This window comes from Gopherus evgoodei, chromosome 7 (genome assembly GCF_007399415.2).
Source record: "Gopherus evgoodei ecotype Sinaloan lineage chromosome 7, rGopEvg1_v1.p, whole genome shotgun sequence".
NCBI lineage: Eukaryota > Metazoa > Chordata > Testudines > Testudinidae > Gopherus > Gopherus evgoodei.
Genome location: NC_044328.1, coordinates 105,696,957 through 105,720,909, shown reverse-complemented (window position 1 = coordinate 105,720,909; position 23,953 = coordinate 105,696,957). Strand labels below are relative to the sequence as shown.

The 23,953-nt window shown below is 40.3% G+C and overlaps 1 protein-coding gene across 1 annotated transcript in view; it reads left to right on the top strand.

Moving 5' to 3' along the window:
- Nucleotides 1–23,953, top strand: part of IL17RD (interleukin 17 receptor D) — an 87,244-nt gene that overhangs the window by 45,766 nt on the left and 17,525 nt on the right. The window contains 7 exon segments of the mRNA XM_030569694.1: nt 13,656–13,713; nt 17,902–17,937; nt 17,940–17,996; nt 17,999–18,022; nt 21,868–21,986; nt 22,479–22,528; nt 22,530–22,597. Coding sequence (XP_030425554.1) covers nt 13,656–13,713; nt 17,902–17,937; nt 17,940–17,996; nt 17,999–18,022; nt 21,868–21,986; nt 22,479–22,528; nt 22,530–22,597 — 412 coding nt within the window.

The following is a 23,953-nucleotide window of genomic DNA, read 5'->3' as shown; positions in this document are numbered from 1 at the left end:
TCTGAGTCTCGCACGGAACTGGCGGCCATCACTGAGGAGGACAAGCTGGTAGCCCAAACCTCCCTCCAGGGCTCCCTTGATGCAGCTCACACTTTGACCTCCAGCATCTCCATGCGTCAGAACGCATGGCTCCAGTCATCCAGCATCCCACCTGAAGTGCAACACACCATTCAGAATCTTCCGTTTGACGTCCAGGGCCTGTTCGCTGAGCAAACTGACTCTCGCCTGCATATCCTGAAAGACACAAGTAACACCATAAAATCCTTGGGCATGCATACCCTGGCAACTCAAAGAAAGCAGTTTAAGCCTCAGCCCCCGCAACAGCGCCCCTTCACACCCAGACCTAGACAGGACTTCTCCCATAGGAGAAGCAGGTAACCATGATGTAGACCATCACGCCCTCCTTCGGGACAGAGCCAGAGCCAATCAAAGCTCTTCCCCCCCATACCCCCGGGGCCCTAAGCACCTATTTTGAAGGTGCGCTCAAGGATGATTGAGATGTGAAAGTAGGCGCCTTTCATATGGAGGGCAGCATACCAGTCTCTCAGGTCCATGAAGGGGATGACTGTGGCCAAGAAGACCATGCGGAACTTCAGGTTGACAATGTGCTTGTTAAGCTCCCTGAGGTCCAGAATGGGCCTTAAGCCTCCTTTTGCCTTCGGAACGAGGAAGTAGCATAAGTAGAAACCCTGCCCCTGAGCTCTTGAGGCATTTCCTCCACTGCTCCTAGGACTAGGAGTGTCTGTAGCTTGTGAATGAAAAGTTGCTCATGAGAGGGGTCCCTAAAGAGGGCCGCAGAAGGAGGGGGCGGTGTAGACCGGAAGTGGATAGAATATCCCACCTCTATTGTGCTAAGGACCCAATGGTCCGATGTAATAAGCAACCAGGCAGGGTAGAAACGGGATAGATGGTTCAGGAAGGGGTAGCTGGCTGGGTTTTGCACTGGTAGTCCGTCCTTGAGCGCACCTTCAAAATAGGTGCTTAGGGCCCCGGGGGTATGGGGGGGAAGAGCTTTGATTCAACCAACTTGCTTGGTACTGAAGTTAGGCTTCCTGTCCTGTAATTGCTAGAATTGTCTCAGCTTTAGATTAACTTTACATCAGCTTTACATTAGCTACCTTCCAGTCATCTGGTACAGAGGCAGATTTCAGCAATAGGTAACATACCGCAGTTAGTATTTCTGCAATTTTGTATTTGAGTTCCTTGAGAACTTTTAAATGAACACCATCTGGTCTTGTTGATGTGTTACTGTTTAATTTATCAGTGTGTTCCAAAACCACCTCTGCTGAAACCTCAGTCTGGGACAGTTCCTCAGATTTGTCACCTAAAAAGAATGGCTCAGGTGTGGGAATCTCCCTAATATTCTGTGCAGTGAAGGTCGATGCAAAGAATTCATTTAGCTTATCCAAAATGGCCTTGTCTTCCTTGAGATCTCCTTTAGCACCTCAATTGACCACTGGCACCACTGATTGTTTGGCAGGCTTCCTCTTTCTGATGTACTAAACAAAATTTTTTTTACTCTTGAGTTTTGTGTCTTTTGCTAGTTGCTCTTCAAATTCTTTTTTTTGCTTGCTTAATTATATTTTTATGCTTGACATGCTAGAGTTTAAGCTCCTTTCTAGTTTCCTTAGTGGGATTTTACTTCCAATTTTTAAAGGATGCCTTTTTGCTTCTAAAAACTCTTTTACTTTGTGGTTTAGCCATGGTGCCATGTTGTTGGTCCTCTTACTTCTGTTTTTATTTGTTTATTTTTTTAAATTTGGGATATGTATTTACTTTGAGCCTCTATTATGGTGTTTTTAAATAGTTTCCATGCAAGCATCACCTTTGTGAATCCTTTTAAATTATGTTTAACTAGCTTCCTCATTTTTGTGTGGTTCCCATTTTTGTAGTTAAATGCTACTGTAGTGGGTTTCTTTGGTATATTCTTCCCTACAAAGATGCTAAAATTACGTTATGGTTGCTGTTACTGTGAGATTCAGCTATATTCACCTCTTGGACCAGATCCTGTGCTACACTTAGGACTAAATAAAGAAGTGCCTCTCCCCTCAAGGGTTTCAGGACTAGCTGCCCCAAGAAGCAGTCATTAAAGATATCTAAAATTTTATCTCTGCATCCTATCTTGAAGTGACATGTCCCCCGTCAATATGGGTATAATTGAAATCCCCATTATTACTGGGTTTTTTGGTTTTGTAGCCTCTCTAATCTCACTGAGCATTTCACAATCATTGTGGTTGGTAGTATATTCCTACTGCTATACTCTTTTATTCAAGCATGGAATTGCTAGAGTCTGTTGTACAGCTTGTTTCATTTGAGATTTTACTATTCCCCAGTTCCTAATAAACCTAAATCCCTCCTCCCAACATCATTGTCTCATCCACACATCGAGACCCTGCAGTTCTGCCTGTCTAACTGGCCCTGCATGTGATCCTGGAAACATTTCAGAGAATGCTACCATGAAGGTTCTGGACTTGAATCTCTTACCTAACAGCCTGAGTTTGGCCTCCAGGATCTCTCTTCTACCTTTCCCTATATCCAGGGTGAAAGTAACTTAAAGGATTTACCGGTATGCTGGAGTGCTGAGCTTGGGGGGGTGGGGCTTTAACCAGAAGGGGGTGGGTCCTCAACCGGAAGAGGCGGGGCTTTAAACTCCCAGGCCTTTTAAATCAAGTTTTAAAGGGCCCGGGGCTCCGGCTGCCACTACTGCAGCAGAGCCCCAGGTCCTTTAAATCACCACGGGAGCCCTGGGCCACCACCACTACCTCGGGGTTCTGGCAGCTATTTAAAGAGCCAGGGGCTCCACTGTGGTAGCGGCAGCTGGGAGCCCCGACCCTTTAAATCACTGGCCTGGGGAAGCTGCCCCCGGCCGGTACAGTCGGCTGTGTACCAGCTCTTGCTGGTACACCATACTGTACCGGCTTGCTTTCACTTCTGCCTATGTCACTGGTATCTATGTGTACCACAATCACCGGCTCCTCCCCAGCACTGCTCATAAGTCTGTCTAGATGTGTCAAGGCTGATTCCCCACTCTGGCACTTCAGTGCAGAAGGTGGGGCCCACAAGGATTCTAAAAATTAATACTGACCACTCCAGACTTGTATTAAACTCCCAGGGTTACAGCTTTTCTGTGACCTTGGATGGGTAGATGCTGCCACCACCGAAAGGCAAAAAAAGCCCTTTGAAACCAGAAAGGTGCACTTGGGAATTCCTTCCTGTGGGGTACCCTCAAGCCTACCCCACCTGCCTGGAAGGGCTGAGAAAGAAAAACAAAGGAAATCAGCTGTTGCCACCAGCTAAATAAACAACATGTGCACAAACTCTTAGGACACCAAAAATCCAATCCTGTTCTTAAAAAAAGTAAACTATATTAAAAACAAAAAGAAAGAAAATACACCTGGAACTTAGGCTTTTGCTAGATTTAAAAACCCACTTACAAAATTTCTAGGTGTGATCTGATAATTTATGATCATACCTGACTTAAAACTTCTCATAGCATAACTTTCCCTGTTCCCCTCTTTCCCGGAGAACACAACAGAAGGGTTTTTTCCCCATTTTAAAAAGTTCTAGCCTTCCATTGGCTCTTTTTGGTCAGGTGCCCACTCCTTTTCCTTTACCTGAGGGATTTTGTTAACCCTTTACAGGGAAAGCAAGCAGAGAACAGCCACCAAGACGGACTTTATAGCTAACTGGCTCGCTGAGTGTCCATAAAAGGGAGCTACCCCCTTGCCCTTCATTTATCACAAGATGTCTCAAGAGGTCTGCAACCTTCGCAAATGGCAGGCAGTTTGCCAGGTTGTTCTCGCAGTCATCATAAACCCAATCTATATTTCTAATGATTAAATCTCCCATTACTATTACCTTACTCTTCCTAATAACTAGGGTCCCTCCCCTACAGGGGTATCCTCAGTGCAAGAGGGTACTGTGACATCATCTGGAAGGCAGTTCCCAACTATGGGATCATTTCCCTGCACTCCAGCTTGATGTTCTCTTTCCCCGAGATTTTCATCCTCCTCATTAGCACAGGGGCTGTCATCGTAGGGGTGGGACCACTCTGCTGTGACCCTGAAAGTCTCCTCTAAGTACCTCTTTGTCTCCCTTAGCCTCTCCAGTTCAGTGGCTCTGGTCTCATGAGCCCGGTCTCTGAGGGCCATGAGTTGCTTGCACCAAATGCACACATATGCCACCTGCCTGCGAGGTAAGTAATTGTAGATACTGCATTCAGTGCAATAAACTGGATAGCCCCTACTCTGCTGCTGGACTTCTACCTGGATTATTTTTACTTTTGCAGGGTTGTGTGTGTTTGGGTTTTTTGGAGCGTCGGGGGCAGTTACTGATTTGAGTTTAGACTATGTTTGGTAGGTGTATCTGCCTCTCACACTCCTTCGCAAAACTCCCCTATTTGTTGCTCCTGTTCGCTATCTCCTCTGTTTGCTTAGGAGCTGGCTTTTTAAACCCCTGTTCTCCTGAGTTAGCCCCACCTCCTTGTCAAGGAATCCTAAAGGGGCTAGGATTAAAGATAGCAGGTTAGAGCCTTGTTAATAAACTATCAGCCTACCTAAAGGCCACTTGGCTGAGCACACAGGTGAAAGCAAAGATAACATTTAATGAAACCTATGCTTCTGTACATGTCCTTGTGCTTGCTAGACAGTGTTAATTAACATCATACTCACAGATACCATGGGATTTCAATACAAGCACTGAAGTTATTCCCATTGAAACCAATGTCAAAGCTCTCATTGGTGGACTAGGAACAGGTTAGAGTATACTGCAGTTTCATTTAAAAGTGAGTTTACTGCTATGAAAGGTATTGAATTGATAACTCCGAGCCCAAAATCCTTTTATTCGGGTTTGCTACAGACCTCAAACTCTGCATCTTGCAAATGTGCTTGAACTCCAAACTACAGGGACCAACTTTTAGGTAGCAAAATAATATTTTCATGTCTCTGCCCTAGTTGGTTCTTGCCCTCTATGAAAAACTTCAACAAGGATGCCAGTTAGTGTCTGTTTCAGTGGCATCTTTTGTGGTGTGGATACCTGTTCACTTAAAAGTATCTGAGTACCAAATTCACAGCCATGAAAAATGCATCACAGTCTGTGAAATCGGATCTTTTGTGTGCTTTTACCCTATATTATACAGAGTTCATGGGTCCAGCATTTCTCAAATTGGGGGTCCTGCCCCAAAATGGAGTTGCAAGGTTATTTTAGGGGAGTTACGGTATTGTCACCCTTACTTCTGCGCTACCTTCAGAATTGGGTGGCTGGAGAGCAGTGGCTGGTGGCCGGGTGCCCAGCTCTGAAGGCAGCACCTCGCCAGCAGCAGCGCAGAAGTAAGGGTGGCAATACCATACCACACCATCCTTACTTCTGCACTGCTGCTGTGTCTTCAGAGCTGGACTCCTGGCCAGCAGCCGTCACTCTCCAGCTGAAGGCAGCATCATTGCCAGCAGCAGCTCAGAAGAAAGGGTAAGAGTACTGCAACACCCCCTACATTAACCTTGTGACCTCCTCCCCCCCACAACTCCATTTTGGGTCAGAACTTCTGCAGTCACAAAACTGAGAAATTTCAGATAGAAATAGCTGAAATCATGAAATTTATGATTTTTTAAAATCCTATACCATGAAATTGACCAAATGGACCGTGAATTTGATAGGGCCTTATGTATGAGAACAGCACATTTCACATGAGCCACTGAACAGATTTTGGTCACTGCTGTCCTAGGCTAATTGAAATCTATATCTAGACTTGAAAAGTTCTCTAAGCCTTTACTAACCCTCTGAGTCACGCAGCCCCATGTGTAGTTAGCAGAAGTATGTTGTTAAATGTGGGCTCTGTCAAAGCAGTAAGAGAACATAAGAACGGCTATACTGGGTCAGACCAAAGATCCATCTAGCTCCATTCCCAACTCCTGCAAACGGAGGCTAGGGACACCATCCTTGCTCATCCTGGCTAAATAGCCATTGATGGACCTATCGTCCATGAACTTATCTAGAGCTGCCTCTTCTGTAGGACTGAGCACAGTAAGATGCTATTACATTAAGGAAATTCACACTGGTATAACTACATTAGTGTAATCACACTAGTGCAATCCTCTAATGTTGAAGTTCTGCACCAGTGAAAGAGTGGTAACATGGTGAAGTAAACTGTCTTGGTATAGGTCCTACGTAGGCTGATGCAGCATGTCAGCATTAGAAGTTCACACCTGTGTAACTACATTGAAGTAGTTACACCAGTGAGAATTTCCTTAATGTAGACAGAGCCTAAGAGGTATTCACATTTATAGGGCTTGTTGGCATTTCTATAAAGTGTAGGTGGGGAAGGGAGGGAGGAAAGAGAAACTGGTTTTAACCTTTGCATTTTCAAATTAGAGTGCTGGAACGTGTTTTTTTTTTTTAAGTATTTATAAAATTGTAATGTTATCCTGGAATTCAAAGTTTTAACACCAGCTTTGGAAAATAATAAATGCAAAAATGGGAACCGATCAGTCCTTTGAATGGATTCTATGCCTGGGCTGACCCCTGGTTTCATTTCCCCTGGAGTTACTGCTCTGGAACACACTGGAACATTGAAATTACCGGAGCAGATTAGCTCAGCAACCTATCTCTGACATTGGCCAGTACCAGATACTTCACCAAAAAGGACAAGACTCTTTGATAGACATTAGCTACTATGGGGAAATTTCTTCGTAATTCCTGCCAGCTAGTGATTGTCTTGTGCCCTGCATCATGAGGACTTCTAGCTTTTGTGTTTTGTTAATATCCTATCTAATGTAATGTGGCTAGTCTGTTATCCATATAGTGGTCAATATCTTTTTTGAAACTTTTAGTGATATTTTGTGGCAGAGTTCCAGAGGTTGAGTACAGAGGGTATGAAAAGTTAGCTATTTAAATAGTTTGAATTTGTGACTTCAGCTTTCCTTGAATATCCTCTTGTTCTTGTATTATGAGAAAGAATAAACAGGAGCATCTGGGTTCCCTCCTCTTAACTATCCGTTATTTTTATAACTGTCATATCTCCTCTCTAATCTAAACAGTCTCAATCTTTGAATCTCTAACTTTAATGGAAGTCTGCCTTTGCTTTAAACATTTTGTACCCCATCGCTGGATATCTTCTGTTTCTGCTAAATCTTTGTAAAGAAACCGGTGACACCAGGTGCGGTTGTGCCATCTATTATAATATGGTTCAGTTCTGTTCATCCTTTCTTTACAAGATTTAGCAGAAATTGACTTGTATTGTAATATTTTTCAGCAACTTGTTTGCTTTTTTTGACTGCTGCTGCACACTAAGTGAACAGAAGTATCCACGGAGCAGTTCACAGCAGTCCACGAGCCTTTTCCCCAAGTGCTTACAGTTAAGTTAGAACTCAACAATGTGTATGAGTATTTCACTTCATACCTTTCAATATGCTTTACTTTACAGTTGCAATTTTGTGCTGCAGGCTAACCTAGCTTTTGCTAGGTCCTTCAGAAGTTCCTCAGATAATTTTATGTCATCTGGAAATGTTGCCAATCTCTCGGGTCACACCCGCCTTTTTCCAGATCCTTTGTAACTGAATTAACAATACCAGTCTTAGTACTTATTCTTGGGTTGCCCCTCTAATTGATCTTTTGCCATGTTGAAACCTGACCATTTATTCATGCTCTTTGTTTTCTGTTCGATTTAGCATGTTTCTCATCCCTGATAGTACTTACCTCTCATCCTATGAATAGTTAGTTTCCTTAATAGCTTCTTATGAAAAAGTTTTGAAAGACTTTTGGAGAGTTCATATAGATCATAACAACCAAGCTCTCCTTAGGTTGCTATTTTGCTGAAATACACTAAGAATTAATATAGAGTAGAGAAATTGTACTCCTTGTCCCTTTCACGTCATGGTCACACTAAATGTTTTATAATTCTAATTGTAACTGTTATTTCAGCCAGTTTTACTGGTATTTGAAGAGGTCTGATGTCTATAATTCCCAGCCACCACCAGATACTTTTTTCAAAGATAGCTACAATTTTACTACCTTCCAATCCTCGATCATAGGAAGTGATTTTATATGAAATTGAATAGTGTTGTTAGCACCTCTGAAGAAGTGAGGTTTTTTACCCACGAAAGCTTATGCCAAAATAAATCTGTAGTCTTAAGGTGCCATTGGACTGCTTGTTGTTTTTGTGGATACAAACTAACACTGGCTACCCCTGAGAGTAGCGCTCTGTTGCTTCATTCTTAAATTCCTTTAGAACTTCTGGATGGATTTCACATTGTTCTGAAGATTTATTGCTCTTTACTTTTATCAACTTGTTTTGGCACCACTTATTTTGACATCTGTTTTTGACAGTACATCATCTTTATTGGTCTGGATTTACAATGATGATTATTCTTTTTTAATTGGAGGTAGTGATTAGAGTATCTTTTATATTATACTGCAGTTTTCCTTTAAGTATCAAATCATTATTTCCTGCTTATCTGGTTTAAAAACTGTATCATAGTTGCACCTTCTGAAGCTATGTGTTTAAGTAGCTCTCATACCTATATAGTATTGTGTGGAGTCATGGTGTAGCATCTGTTGAATATGAAAATTTATTTTCACACAACTTGAGATTTTTTTCCCTATTTGTTTTAGTATCTGTCACTAACTCTGGAATGTTACTGCTTACATTACAAAAATGTGCCTGCAATACCAGTGATTGTATATGAAATTCAGGTCTGTAGTGTAAATTTTGATCATTTTAATGTGTATTCATTCTTTCATGATTTTGTTCATTTGGTGGATGGTTGTGCTGGTCTGCTTGGGAAAACCAAGATGATTGTTTTTAAGATTAGAGGTTAATAGAAAGGTGGTGTTTCTCTTTCAAATGGAGAATTTATATTTCATCTGTTCAATTTGATTTGTTAAGTGAAAGTTGCAGAGTTGTGAGTATAAGAGCTATCAGTACGTATATTTTAAAGAACTATTTATTTTTAGAGCCATTAGTTTGTTCAAAATGGTAAGAGTATTTAAGAAAGTTGCTTTGTTGGATACACAGTGAGTAAATATTCTGTTCATTCCTGTGAGTTGTGCCAGTTGTGACTTTATTTTTCCATGCATATTTTTGTTTTGTTTGTTTGTTTCCTGGATTTCATTTGATGTAGCTGGTAAATTTTGAAGTGTTCTATAAAACTCTGATGATAACCTCAGATAATGTGTGATTTTTGTGCTGCTCATTCTTGTTAAACACAGCAGAGTTGTTGCGTTTAACTAGGGAGCTGCAGTTAAGGTGAATGCGTGCAAAAAGGGTGAGTGTTTCCTGATCCATTCTTTGGGTTCAATACTATGATGATGTTATCATCATCATCATCGTCATTACAGCAGCAACCAAAGTGACCATTCAGGGATCAGGGCTTCTTTGTACTAGGATGCAAAATGTAAACCAGTTAACCCAACCCCAGCGGCCCTGGGCTGGCCAGAGTGGCCCCAGCCGCAGCGGCTGCCTGGCCCTTTTAATCAGTTAACCGTTTAAACAAAACATTTTTAATAATTTCAATGGTTAACTTTTAAATGGTATTTACATTCCTACATTGTACTAAGGGTTATATGAACCAATAAAGACAAACCTTGACCCCGAACAGTTCAGAAGGTAGGGTTATGACAAATGCAAAATGTGATGAACTAGGTAAAAGGAGGCAGTAGGAAGCCACATTAATAGCAAAATGAATATGTTGAGCATAACATATTCTCAGTTTACCATCTGCCTATGAGTTTTATTACAACTGTAAGTGAGAATATAAATCCGTAGGCCCAAGTATATGAATACGTGAGAGTTAGGATTTTAGAAACCTATTAAATAGTGTATCTTATCCTCAATTCTGATAGCTCAGGTTATTAGCTATAATTACAGCTTGTAAGACTCTGATCACTCTAGAGAATAGGAACCTAAAATATGGATTGTTTTGTTTTGTTTTTTTAGCAGTTCGTTGATGCTGCCTGGTTGAAAACTTTCACGTGAATTGTTCTATATCTCAGAGTTGGATTGGGGCAACCAATTGTCCACAACGCAATGCCCAACAGTGATAGAAAAAGAACATTTTAACCAAGAAAACTGAGGGAAGGGGCAAAACCTTGCTCTTCCCACCCCCCAAATGTATAATAGGTTCTTAAATAGGACCCTGAAAAGATAGGACTTTACTTTTAACGGTCTCATTCACAAGACTGCCACAAACCAATTGCATGGTAAGAGTTGGTCAGCTGATGAAGAATCATGCACAGTGTGATCTGATGATGTGTGTCCAAGGAGTCTAGATATTTCAAACGTGATGCTTGCAGGTCTTAGCCATCTCCTGTTGCTGTAGACATTGTTAGCAGTGCATCTACTGTTATTAGATAAGCCTTCTATAATGTCAAAAAAGAGGTAATTTCTGGGAAGAATGAATGAAAGCAAACAGATGTTTCAGGAATAAATTCCCATATAATGTAAAGCCACCTGTAACCAACAAGAAACCTGATTTTAATAATCAAGTTACAGGACCGAGTTCAATTGTGGTGTAACCCCTTAGGAGAGAGTGGGTAAATTTTACCAAGAAAATAGAAAACAATACTTTGATTTATTTTTCCTCAATTATTAGATCAACATTAGAGCTGTGAGCTTTGGAAAAACCCGCCAGGCAAGTTTTGAAAAAGGCAAATACGAAATAATAAACTGTACTGAATTCGTTTTAGTTATTTCCTTGTTCATTCCACAGTATCATCAATGATATTAGCACAGCTCTGAGAAAAGTGTCAGGTAATTAACTGCACCCTTTTTTGTGTAGGCCATACCTATTTAGATAACTGTAAATCAGCCTTATTCCACTAGCTCCTTTGCAATACAAAGGTGAGTTTCTTAAATGTTTGTTCAGAATCTGTAAGATCTTTCCCTATCCCTGAACCAGATTATACCATATTCAAATAAGTCAAAGTTTAGTGCTGTTTGAAAGTGCTCCTTTAATGTTGCATGTAAGACAAGTGCGTAAAGACACAGATAACATACTACTGCAGGTGCATGATCATGAATATATGATATGTTCTATATATAATTTATAAATACATATGTATACATAGGTGTGTGTGTCCATATAGACTCCCTATAGATACCATAGAGCCTGCTTCTCCACTGCTTTGCACCTTTTGCAGTCATTTACCCCGCACAGAGATAATCATATAATGTGAACAATGTCAATGTATTATATTGCAACTCAATTTTGTAATCTTGGATTAAATAGCTACTGTGACATATATGATAACACATGGGGCTGCTCCCATTGAAATCAGTGGCAAAACTCTTGTTGTCTTTAGCAATAGTAGGATCAGGCCCCATAACTTTGATCCTTCCCTCAGTTGTTTTGGGGGATACTTTAAATTTATATTTGTATGCAGATAGAGTTATCCCATAAAATGTAATCCAGTTCTCAAATATCCAGAGACAAATGTAACAATCATTTGTACTACTTGTGGGAAAAACATTAATATTTGAAAGTAAAAGCTGCTTTTTAGCTGCCATATCTAAAGCCAAAGTGCAACATCCTAGGCAAAAAGGCAGTGAATTTGAAGGTTAATCTGTACAATTGTTAACTCAATAATTAAAGCAGCAATTTGCTGAAGGAATAGTTCCTGTGTTAGGAATACAGATGGCTAACCGGGAACATAGCCTAAAGGCAATTATTAAGTCTTAAAACATTTTTATGAACAGTTATAGGTGTCTCAAGCATAAAAGTAAACATGATTTCTGTTGAAATATAACACACTCTGAAACAGAATGAGAAACTGTAGAGTCTTGCATTTTAAAAATTGGTATCTAATGTACTTTACTGTATATTTACAAGTTGTTCCTCTAGCAGAAATGTTTTAGGATACAAAACCTGTTCCAACTGGAGTTGCTCCAGTTGGCAACCTTGCTAAATGTTTGTTGATTTTAGACAACCAACCAATAAAGAACGGAGAATTTAAATGATCTTTCTGCTCTGTTTTTCTTGTCTAATAAGAGTGTATGCTCTTCTTGGTAAAGACTTCCTCTTAATATGTGTTTGTACAGAGCATAGCATGATGGACCCTCAGTATTGATTGGAGCCTCTAGGTGTTACTGTAGTATAAGCAAATAAGATGTTACTGTAATATAAACAGATAATGAAAATGATAAATCACTCTTAAATCTGTAACACACTTACAAGTATGAAATCTACACAATTCTGATGTCAGGCACAAAAACCTATGTTAAGGCTAAAAATAAAATCACAGAAATATAGGGCGGGAAGAGACCTTGAGAGGTCATCTAGTCGATCCCCTTGCGCTGAAGCAGGACCAAGTATACCTAGACCATCCCAAGTGTTTATATAACCTGTTATTAGAAACCTTCCAATGACGGAGATTCCACATCCTCACTGGGTAACCTTTTCCAGTGCTTAACTATCCTTATAGTTGGAACATTTTCCTAATATGTAGCCTAACTCTTCCTTGCTGCAGATTAATTTGCTTGCTCCTTGTCCTATCTTCAGTGAACACAAGGTTGTGCACAAGGAGGGGCAAACAAGGACACGGCACCCCCAATAATTGTCAAGGGCACCGAATTCCTCCTAGCCCTGGGGTCATGGGGGGAGGGAGGGAGCTACTCCCGGGGCCTCCTGCTATCCTATTATACCTGTTCTTTGGTTATACTTTGATCTCTGTAGGTATGACTCCGGCACCTTTCATAAGCACTGAATAGAGTTAAACATTTTAAAAAGGCAGTCTGATTTATCTGCAGGCAAATTCCGAACATGCTGAAAACTTGGCCATATGTGCCTGATGGTCAAGCAGATGGACAAAATCCATCTTGCCCTTCATGCACCTACTCACCCTCAGTTGATTAGCACAATGGGGAATTTCTCTTTTGTGGTTTTGATGGTTTTTCTCTTTTGTGGTTTTGATTTCTGTCCTGGAAGTTGCTTTCGCTAAGAAAACAGAACTAAGGTGCCATGATCACTCTTCTGTGCAATGCCCTGGTGCTCTTCTGTATTTCCCTTCATATTTAGGAATGACATTTTTTCTTTTTAGTTGTTCAGGCTTCCTTGTCATTAGGTCTGAGGAAATGGGCTCAGCCTCAGAAGAGACTGGCATTTCTTGCCCCTGTACGTTTGTTTGACAGCTTGTAGCTTAGTGGTTTTGAGCCTTATTAGATGCTGCTTTCAGTCACATTTTATTTCCTCTCTAAAGATAAGTTTGAGTCACTTTTTGACTTTCCAGTCCCTGGGCTGAGGGAGTATATCTATACAGGTCCAGTCAGTTCCGAATAATGGATTTGGGGACACCAGTACCTTCCAACAAAAAAAGTAATAATAATTTTTTATTATTCAGATATACTGATCAGGTCATCCTCCTTAAAACTGCAGATTTTTCCTTGGTGTTGAAATTTGTTTATTTGTGATTTGATGCCTGTGTGTATTTGAAAGCTACTGGCAGGAGAGAATATAGAATTTCAGGAATGCTGCAATCTGTTCTTGCATTGGTTGTGTTCACATTGCCTGTCTGACAGGTTGAAGACAATGTAACTCACCATGGAGTTCCATGTGAGACTTTTCTTTTTGTGTTTGATGCCAAATTGAAACACCTAAAATTAAAATGTTTGTGTAAACTCAAAGCAAAGTCATTTTTATTCACTATATATTTTTTGTTGTTTTCTGTAGGTGCTGCCACCAGTCAGCAAGAACGGTGGAATGCTTAATATCACCTTTAAATATGACAGTAAGTTAATCAGCTGCAACAGATAAAAATCTCAACTTCTCTCAAAAACAAAAAGCCCAACTCTTACTCTTATATAGCAACATGACTTTTAAAAAAAAATAATTCTCACAATTCTTGTAAGTTGTGGACTGCAGGTTTATGTAAACAAAGATGACTGAAAAATGCTTTTGGTGAGATATTTTTACTAAATAATAATCTTCCCCACATTTCTACTGTCTGTTATGCATTCTGAGCCCATCCAATGTCTGTCATTCAAAAGTAAATCTCCATACAGGAGGCAGCAGCTGCCAAAAATAGGCAGTCACTTCACTCATGCTTACCAAAATTTATGCCATGTAAAGCAGGATTCCATTATGCCGAGTTTTACATCACTTAATTTTTCTTTGGTCTCTTTAAAAGGAAGATATATTTACACTCTAAAATTAGCTAGGGTTGATTTTAAAAGGAAATTGTAAGGTTTATATGGTTTTAAAAGGTTTTCCTTACATATACTAGTAATAACAATGTAGATTATTTAATACTGAAAAAGTTTAAAAATCTAGTATAGTTTCTATCCTTCGTGTGTTTCATTCACTTAAGAACATAAGAACAGCCATATTGGGTCAGACCAAAGGTCCATCTAGCCCAGTATCCTGTCTTCCGACAGTGGCCAAAGCCAGGTACCCCAGAGGGAATGAACAGAATAGGTAATCATCAAGTGATCCATCCTCTGTCACCCATTCCCAGCTTCTAAATTCATGAGAAAAAATGTGTTTGTTTTTAGCTTTGCAGAAGCTTATTTTTCTGAAATCTAAATTTTGGGGGTAAATGGAGTTGTGTTTATTTAACTAGAAAATAAATTTAATTTGTCCTCATGTAAAGGGAATATACTAGAAATAGGTTTCTTTCCAATGATTAATGTTAAATATCGGCGTTTTAGTTTGTTCTCTCATGAACTACAATCTGACTTGCATATCTTGGCTCAGGATATGCTAACTCATACTCAGATATCTGTTGGGTATACAAGGGCCATATCTGCATTGGGAATTTACCCTGTTTTGGCAATCAGTGGCCTGCCACCAGTATAGCTGCACCAGTGTAAACTTAACATGTAGACTAGAAAAGCCCCGATTCTGCAGCAGTGGAGCGAAAATGAATTGCATCAGAGCAAATAACAGCTTTCCTTGTCTACGTGTGGAGTGTGCACCTTTACAATTACATCACTGACTGGTTGCTGGAGTTGGAGTAAAGTCCGTATGTATTAAAACCTAGTATACTTACTGGAAACACTGAAGGAAATCCTTTTGTTTCATTCTGATGTATCTTAGTTTATCCTGGGTCACAATTTCATATGAGCCCTCTGTTTATATGATAATTTCTGAAATCTAAATCCTTTCTTGTGAATTCCTGTTCTATGTCTAACCTCACATTAGTATGTAAAGAACGCCAGCATAATTTATGCCTATCAAATCCTATATGGAATAAATGGTCACTAGAAGAGAGTAATAATTTCTTACCTAAATAAAGAAAAGCAGGAAATAGCAATCAGAACAGTGATACCCCCTTGTAGGTTCACACAGTGGAGCCTGTTTAAATCCTAATAACTGTCATGTTTTTAACCATTAATTCTTGCATCAGGAGCTGGGGTTAATCAATGACAAATGTTAATTTAAAATGCTGCTCCAAACTCCCTGCCTAAGGGGATTATTTAAGTTTGGCAGTACTGCAAGGAGGTCCCTTATACCAAGGCTGAAGATTTTATGTAATACAGAAATATATACTGATAAAGAAGAGCCAACAGAAAGAAAAAATTTGGCGACCTGGCTCTGATTTAAAAGGAATTTATTTTATTGCATAGCCTGTCCCTGGGTTAAGATATATCATAGTAGGTGTTAAATAATTTGTTCAAAGTGAGAAAATAAATGTTTATCCAGTTTCGTATTAACTTGGATTTAACAGAAGAAATGTCTCCCTGTAAAGCCTGCAAATTCTTCGCTGCTGTTCTTTTTAAACATTTTAAATCAGGAACTTGCATTCAACCCTGAGACGTTTTGTGCTATATTGCATTTTGGCAAATTGTTATTTCAACATAGCAGTTCAGTAACTAGGATCCAAAATCTTAGGCAAGGCTGTTAATTGGATCCAGATCTTGCAAGAAGCTGTTACTCCAAACTTCCATTGAAAGAGGTATTTCTATTCTCCTAAGAGGAAATTCATGCTGTCACTCAGTTTTACTTTTAGCAACAAATTCCACTTATAATAACTGAGGACTAATTGCTCAATTTTCATAAAACTTAATATAGTACAAAATATATTGTTCCAAATTGTTCAACAGTTACCTAAAGGAGCCAGACGGCTCACTTTGTCATTTATGGTAAAAAGCCCATTTCAAAGATTCAGTTTGTGTGATTAATAATTTTTCATTTGTAGTTTTCAAGAGAGTGTATTTGATTTAAATTTTTATTTTCTGCACTGGCTTGATAATATCAGTCAACTTCATTTGCAAGCATAGTACAGTCTAGTACCTAGCATCAGATTTTGAATAACTGATTATTAAAATTTGGCACTATACACTTAGAACATCCATCTAACTTTTTTTGTTGTTGTAAATTTAGTAGATTTTGCAAGTAGAGAATTATAGTACTATGCCACCCACACACAGTGAAGGTATTACCAGATCCAAGCATTCAAAAAACATGATCTCTCTCACACACACACACAAAAATTTAATGAGATTGGCCTAAACATCATGAGAGGTTAAAAATAAACTTTGGAATAGTTTTATTTGACTTCTGATTTTCAAGTATTTATGGTTCACATTCTCAGGCTTTTCTCAGCAACTATGTAACTTTTTTGTTTTAAATGAAAACTGAGATCTCACATAATCATATGATTCCAGGAGCTGAGGCTTTAATAACATCGTGAAACTCACAATAAAATGAGATTTATCAACATTAGAGTTCTCAGTGGGCCCTTGTGGCAGCTAAATGGGGTATTGGAGCTGTGTGGTTGTTGAATAGATTGGAAACTAAAGGTCTTCACAACAGAGGTGAGGGGAGATGGATTTAGTGAGTGAATGCTGCAATGGCCAAGTCTGCTTTATGGACTGGAATCAATCTGTATTTATTTCAGAAGATGAGCTGCGCTATGGTAAGTTAGCAGACAGTGTTATGTATCTGGACTGAGGCCTTGGTAGCTAGTGAGAACAGTGTCTGTTGGGATCTTCAGAAGTTTGTCTTTTGTACTGATATTCCTGTGGTACATGGTGCCATGGTGGTACAACTTCCTGAGCTGTTTGGACAACATGGACTAGGTCCAAGGATGTTATTGCAGACCTGGTGAAAGTAGTTGTAGATAATGGTGTCTAGAATCCATCATTTGCAGTCTGCGTGTATGTGATGTTTTAGGAGAATATGTAGAGGGGACAAGGAAGAAGATTTGAAAAAAATTTAAAAACAAACAAACCCCTTTTATTGTGCTCTTGCTGTACTGGGGAGTAAAGAATTTTGCTTCCCTTTGGAAACTGCAGCCTCCATTGTAGGTGTCCTGTCCTCTGGAGCCATCCGGTTCATCTGTACTGTATGTGGTATTTTGACCAGATGAGCAAAATATTTGGTGTTTAAGGAATCAGTAAGGTGTGATTTATTTTGTGGTTTAACTACCAGTGTTATAGAATCTCATTTTGTGAAAGTAAGCTGTTCTCTGTCTGTCTCTCTTTGTCTGAGGTGGTGAGAGCAAGCCATCTGTAGGCCTGGTATCTGGATAACTGAGAAGTAGTGGGATTGATAATAATAATTGCACATAAAAACAATAATGAAAAAAGAAAATGAAACCAGGCTGCTTTATGTAAATTAATAAATTAAAGTTTGATCTCCTGGAATGGTTTAGTAGTACATTCACCCAAACGGGGATTACAGGGCCTGCATTGTTTTCAGTTATCCTGTCACTAAAGCCCCATTGTAGACTTAATATGCAGTAGATATAACAATACAATAATTGAGGTATTTGAAGTACCTATTTTTAAGTTTGATTATTTTTCAAAAAACGTTAAGGAATAAACTGAATCTTGCTCACTTTACTCACATGAATAGCATTTTTGGCACTACTAGCATGAACAAGATTTTGTCCTGTGTCTTTTTGTGAATTATTTGGTCCTGCACAAGACAATTTGTATGTTTTATTTAAGTGATTTGTTTCTCACTGTTTTAGATTGCACTCCTTATTTGAATTCATTGGGAAAACACATGAGGATGTGCAAAATATAACAATCAGCCAGTATGCATGTTCTGAACAAGTTGCAGTGACAATATTTGGACAGCAAATGTGCTTGGTAAGTATTAGAGATCAAAATAGTTTAAATCAGGGGTGAGCAAACTTTTTGGCCCGAGGGCCACATTGGGGTTGCACAACTGTATGGAAGGCCAGGTAGGGAAGGCTGTGCCTCCCCAAACAGCCTGGCCCCCCCCCCCTCCCACTTTGCACCGCCTGACTGCCCTCCTCAGAACTCCCAACCCATCCAACTCCTCCCCACTTGTCCCCTGACCGCCCTCTCTCAGGACCCTCACCCCCTTTCCAACCTCACTGTCCCCTGACTGCCCCGACCCCTAGTCACACCCTCGCCTGCCAACAGCCCCCCCACTCCCAGCCCCTATCCAACCGCCCTCTGCTCCTCGTCCACTGACTATCCCCTCCTGGGACCCCTCGCCCCTAACTACACCCCGGGATCCCACCCCCTTATCAAACTCCCCGTGCCCCCTGTCCCCCGAGTGCCTTCCCAACCCCTTTCCACATCCCTACCCCCTGACTGGCCCCCCTGGGACTCCCACTCTCAACTCTCCTGGTTCCTGACTTCCCCCCCAGAACCCCCGCTCCCTTACCCAACCCCCCCCCCGCTCCCCACCCCCTTACCAGCAGCAGGAACTCGCAGCCGTGGCACCCAGCCAAAACCAGCAGCACTCCCCACGCTGCCTAGTGGGAGTGGCGGGCCAGTGCGTGTCCCACACGGTGGCATGCTGCGGGGGAAGGGGGACAGCGGGAGAGGGGCCGGGGACAAGGCTCCCCAGCCGGGAGCTCAGGGGCTGGGCATCTGGCCCGTGGGCCGTAGTTTTCCCATGTCTGGTTTAAATCATCATATCTTTTGTAGCAATCTCTCAATGATTATATTAATTTAAAATAACTTGTCCTTTCCTCTCATACTAATTAAGGCCTGATCAAAGTAACTTCGTTATACACAGAAGCATATATTTTATTGGAATCTGTATTCAGGAAACAAAAAGGCTACAGTTTTATTTTTTTTAAATATTCTCACTCTCCAACACACAAAGCATAGCATTAAAACCCGTTCTGTGCCTTTTAAACAATCATAGTTTAAAAAATATGAAGGTTGATATATACACAATGAAAAATTATCCCTCTGCTCTTCCATCAGAGTCTCAACTTTGAATTTCTTTGCATTTACTAGTTTATACTGCCTCATATTGTCACTACTAGAAAAAGTTTATTTCTCACAATTTTAAACATTTAGAGCTGAAGCTGTTTATCTACTTAAGGACTAGACCCTAAATGCAGATTGGAGTAATAACATAAATAAGTATTTATAGATTTTATACAGAAAAAAAATGAACTACAGTTCCTTTTGGTGTAATTTAGTTCTGTAGAGTGAATAGTATTTGGTATTTTGTCCATATAATGAATTGCTGCAGTGTTAATATAAATATGTATGGGTTTGTTTACACTTGAAATGCCACAGTGGCACAGCTTCACTTCTGCAGGGCTTCAGTGTAGACACCACCTATGGCAATGTGAGGGGTCTCACCATCACCATAGGTATTCCACCTCCCTGAAAGATGGTAGCTAGGTGGACAGAAATATTCTTCTGTTGACCTAGCGCTGTCTACACTCGTCAGCTTAACTATACCACTCAGAGGTGTGGATTTTTCACACCCCCGAGCCACACAGTTAAGCTGACTTTGTTTTCCAGTGTAGACCAGGGCTATGTCAAAATGTTAGGACAGTAATTACTCCACGTATGCAATGCTACAGTTCAGTCTCAGCCACTTAACACTCTTTTCTTTTACAAGAAATGCACTCTTCATTATGGATAAAGATTTTGCAAACTGAGTACAAAGCATTCAGAACACTTAAACTTCTGTTCTTGAACATGTACAATTTAAAAACAAACAATCTCTTGAAAAGTTGAATATTTGTTTCTTTATGTAAAGCAGTGGTCCCCAAAACTTTTTACCTTGCGCCCCTGTTCATGCTTTCCAGCCCCAGGAGCCAGGGCTGGGAGAGGGGACCACAGCTCTGGGAGGGGGCAATGCTGGGGCCACAGCTGGAGGTGGGCATGGGCCGGCAGCCAGGACCCTAGGCACAAGGCCAGGAGTGGAGTCCTGTGCGTGGGGCCAGGAGCAGAGCTGGGTGGTGCTCCCTCCATCCCTGTCCCCCATGGTGGCTGGCCTGGCCCCAGCCACACCCCCGCAAACTTCCTCCGGGGGCTTGCCCCACAGTTTGGGGGACTTCTGATTTAGAGTCCTAAAGACCAAATTCTGGTATTTACAAATCCCAGAATAAAGTCCTGGCTGCATATACATGGACATAGTCTTAACTCTAGGATCATAGGGCCTGATCAGAGTCCCATTGAAGTCAATAGAAAGACTGCACTTGGAGTTGTATTGGGCCCTTAAATAGCACTGCTGTAGTACAAATCTATATAGAGCATTTGTACCACACTGAATGATTATAATGCTTAAGTCCCCTGAAAATGTTCTAGAAAGAGAAGAAAAATTTCCTAGAGCTTCTCTGTCACATTTGGTCCATTTGTAATAATGTTTGCATAATCACATTTTATAACAGCTAAATTTGTAACAGAAAATAGTGATTAAGTTTGTTATTGAATATTAAGAGAGAATGTGGATGATACCTAATGCTTTCAGTAGCATAATGTTAGTGAATTTGGTAATCTACCGCTGCAGATTGGATAAATCAAATCTCCAGGGGATTCAAAACTTGGTATTCTCTCTTGTAATGATTAGAGGTTAATCCTTTTGAAAGTATCAGTACCAGAACTGCAGTTGAAAGGTCTCAGGTGACAGGGAGATGGACACTTCTCTTCATGGTCTGCATGTTAGCACAAACAATGCTTTTGTTCCACTTAATATAAGAACACATTGGGTAGGTCATGGCTCCTTCTGTTCTACAAGATTATAAAACATTTTTTAAAACTGGAGAAATAGAAGAGGCTCATGAAAACACACAAATCTAGATAAACATATAATGTGAAGTGGCATTAATCCACTTTGGTTTATGTAATCTTTATCTTATGTTAACTGCAGTGGTATCTTTGGTAAACATTATATTCTGACATATGTAGAAAACTGTGATTCGATAGCTCAGTGGTGATGGTTACTGGGGCTTGAAGAACTGGGGCAGCAACTTTGACATCTGATCCACAACATTATCGAAGCACAACTCTAGCATTGTGATATTTGCGTCATCATGACTCAGTGTAATGTCCTAGTGCAATACCATGGTGAGAACATTAGCAAGCAATGTCACAACATTTTGCTGAGAGTCCATTGGTGTGAGTCTCTTGAGCAAAATGGGTATAGTTTCAGTCTCACTTTACATAACTATAGTTAAGGAATAATTCTACTTAAGATAATTCTTCTGCTGTTCTGCAATATTAAACTAAAAAAAAATCATAACTATTGCATCCAGCCACTGTAGTCCAGTGGTCTCATAAATGACTGGAAAACAAAATGGATGCAGTGTTTCCATTCTTTGTGAACAAAAATGTTACAAATTGTTTACTGCTAATAGTGGCAACATTGAACAAATATAGTGTATTACCAAAGCTGATGATGATTATTTATTTGTTTGTAGTATGGTAAAACCCAAAGGACCAATTGGGAAGAAGCCCCCATTGAGCTAAGCACTGTACAGATTAGAGTGACAGTCTCAGCAGAGGAACTTAAATTCTAGATAGAGAAGTCAGAAAAATGTTGAGAGAAAGAAGAATTATTATTGACATCCAGCTGACAAACATCTTATACAGGAGGGATAGAAATGGTGGTTAGGCATTATTTTTTAACAAGTATAGTGCTTTAAAACTACATCACACACAGTGAAATGTGTTTTTGAAATATTCATCTGGATTTAATTAAATGTCTGCAGGGATTGAATTCCTGAAAGGATTTCGAGTAATACTTGAGGAGTTAAAATCAGAGGGAAGACAGTGTCAGCAAATGGTTTTAAAAGACCCAAAGCAAGCTCAACTCTGATTTTAAAGAACTGTAAGTGATATGCTTTAGGGAAAAATTCATTATTGGTTTGATCCTGCATGTGGGCTTGAAAGAGACATTTATGTTTTATTAAACTTTTAAAAAAAAATTGGCTGCTTACTAGCCAGCAAATTGCTTGCTAAATAATTAAACATTTTAGTTATAATATTTTCAATTTAGGGAAATCTAGCCCTCACTCCCTGTCTGCTGAGGCTCCTTGTTGGTGGAACCAGCAACTTCACTGCAATGACAGGATGTTATTCTGAGGAACTGGGCAGCAGATGTGCATCCCTTTAGCAGTGCAGAACCCATCTCTACGCGGCTCCCTGCATGGCAGTGCACAAGTGGCAAGAGAGGGATGAGGCCATAGGAGCCCTAAAGCACTTAATTTTTGTTCATGTCCAGCAGAATCGTGGGCTTGTTTTAAAACAATATACTCTTAAATGGACATGGCAGATCACTTAAGAGTATATCAAAATCTCTTTATTTATATTTATGTTTTAGGGAATGGAATCTCAGCCTTTTTTGAATCTGAAATTTGAAACTGATTATTTGTAAAGATTGTTCCTTTCCTTCCATTAAAAATGAAAGTAATTACCACCCATTTTTCTTCAGAACCCGACGTAAGTATCATACATATTATCTTCTCCCTCCTTACCCCCCTCCTTTTTTTTTCTTTCCTTAGGACTTGTCTACGCTTAAAATGCTGCCGTGGCGGCGCATGCTTCTGCCATTAGTGTAGGTTCTCCACCTCCCCAAGAGGCGGTAGCTAGGTTGACAAAAGAATTCTTCCATTGGCCTAGTGCTGTCTACAGCAGGGGTTAGGTTGGTTTTTCTGTGTCTCTCAGGGGGGTGATTTTTCATACCTCTGAGCGATGTAGTTATACTGACCTAATTTCCTATTGTAGATCTGGCCTCAGCCAGGAAAACAGAAGAGGCAGAGTTTAAGGGAATGGGTGGCTGAGGAGAGGAAGCACCTGCTGTGATCTTAGGACTGAGGTTCACATCCAGGCAGAGTCTTAAATGAAATTAGTTTACAGACCACAGATTGGTCTGTAGTGGACAAAACTTCAAATTATAAAACCACTACCATAGGTGCTTGAAGTAGGGGTGCTGCAGCACCTCCTAGCTTGAAGTGGTTTCCATTATATACAGGATTTACAGCTTGGTTCAATGGCTCTCAGCACCCCCACTATAAATATTTTTCCAGCACCACTAACCACTACGGAGAAATTGGGAAAAGTAATAATCTTTGTGTAGCAGAGGCCTAGGGCTGGTCACCATGGACAGCAGATTACTCCACATCTGCCTGCTGTGGGGTTTCTTGCATTTTCCCCTGAACCATTTGGTGTTGTCTACTGTTGGAGGCAGAATACTGGATTAGATAGACATGCGTCTGATCTAGCCTGGCAATTATGTCCCTGTGGAGACTGAACTACATCTTCCTTCTTAATGAATAGTGTCAATGGCAGGACAGTATGGGAAAGCTTACACAGACCATAGAATCATAGGGTTAGAAGGGACCGCAAGGGTCATCTAGTCTAACCCCTGGCCAAGATGCAGGATTTGTTGCGTCAAAACCATCCAAAACAGATGGCTATCTAGCCTCCTTTTGAAACACCCATAGTGAAGACGCTTCCACAATCTTCCAAGGCCGTTTGTCTCAAGGTCAAGATTTTAAATGGATTCCTAAAGATAGACTCCTAAATCTACCATTATTTATTATTCCAGAATCAAGTCGTTTTTATTCTGGAATAGAATGTACACATAGGGAGTTATTCCAAAATAGCTATTCTAGAATAGCCATGATGATCCATTTTCCCTATGAGGACAAGCCTTAGGTGCCTATATATGGGCACATGCACATAACTTTAGGTACACTGTTTTTTAAAATGTTGGCAATCAATCCTCCCCCTCCCTCCCCCCCCGCTAAGAACCTCCACTCTTCGGGATTTTCTTCTCTCTAAAATGTTCTAAAG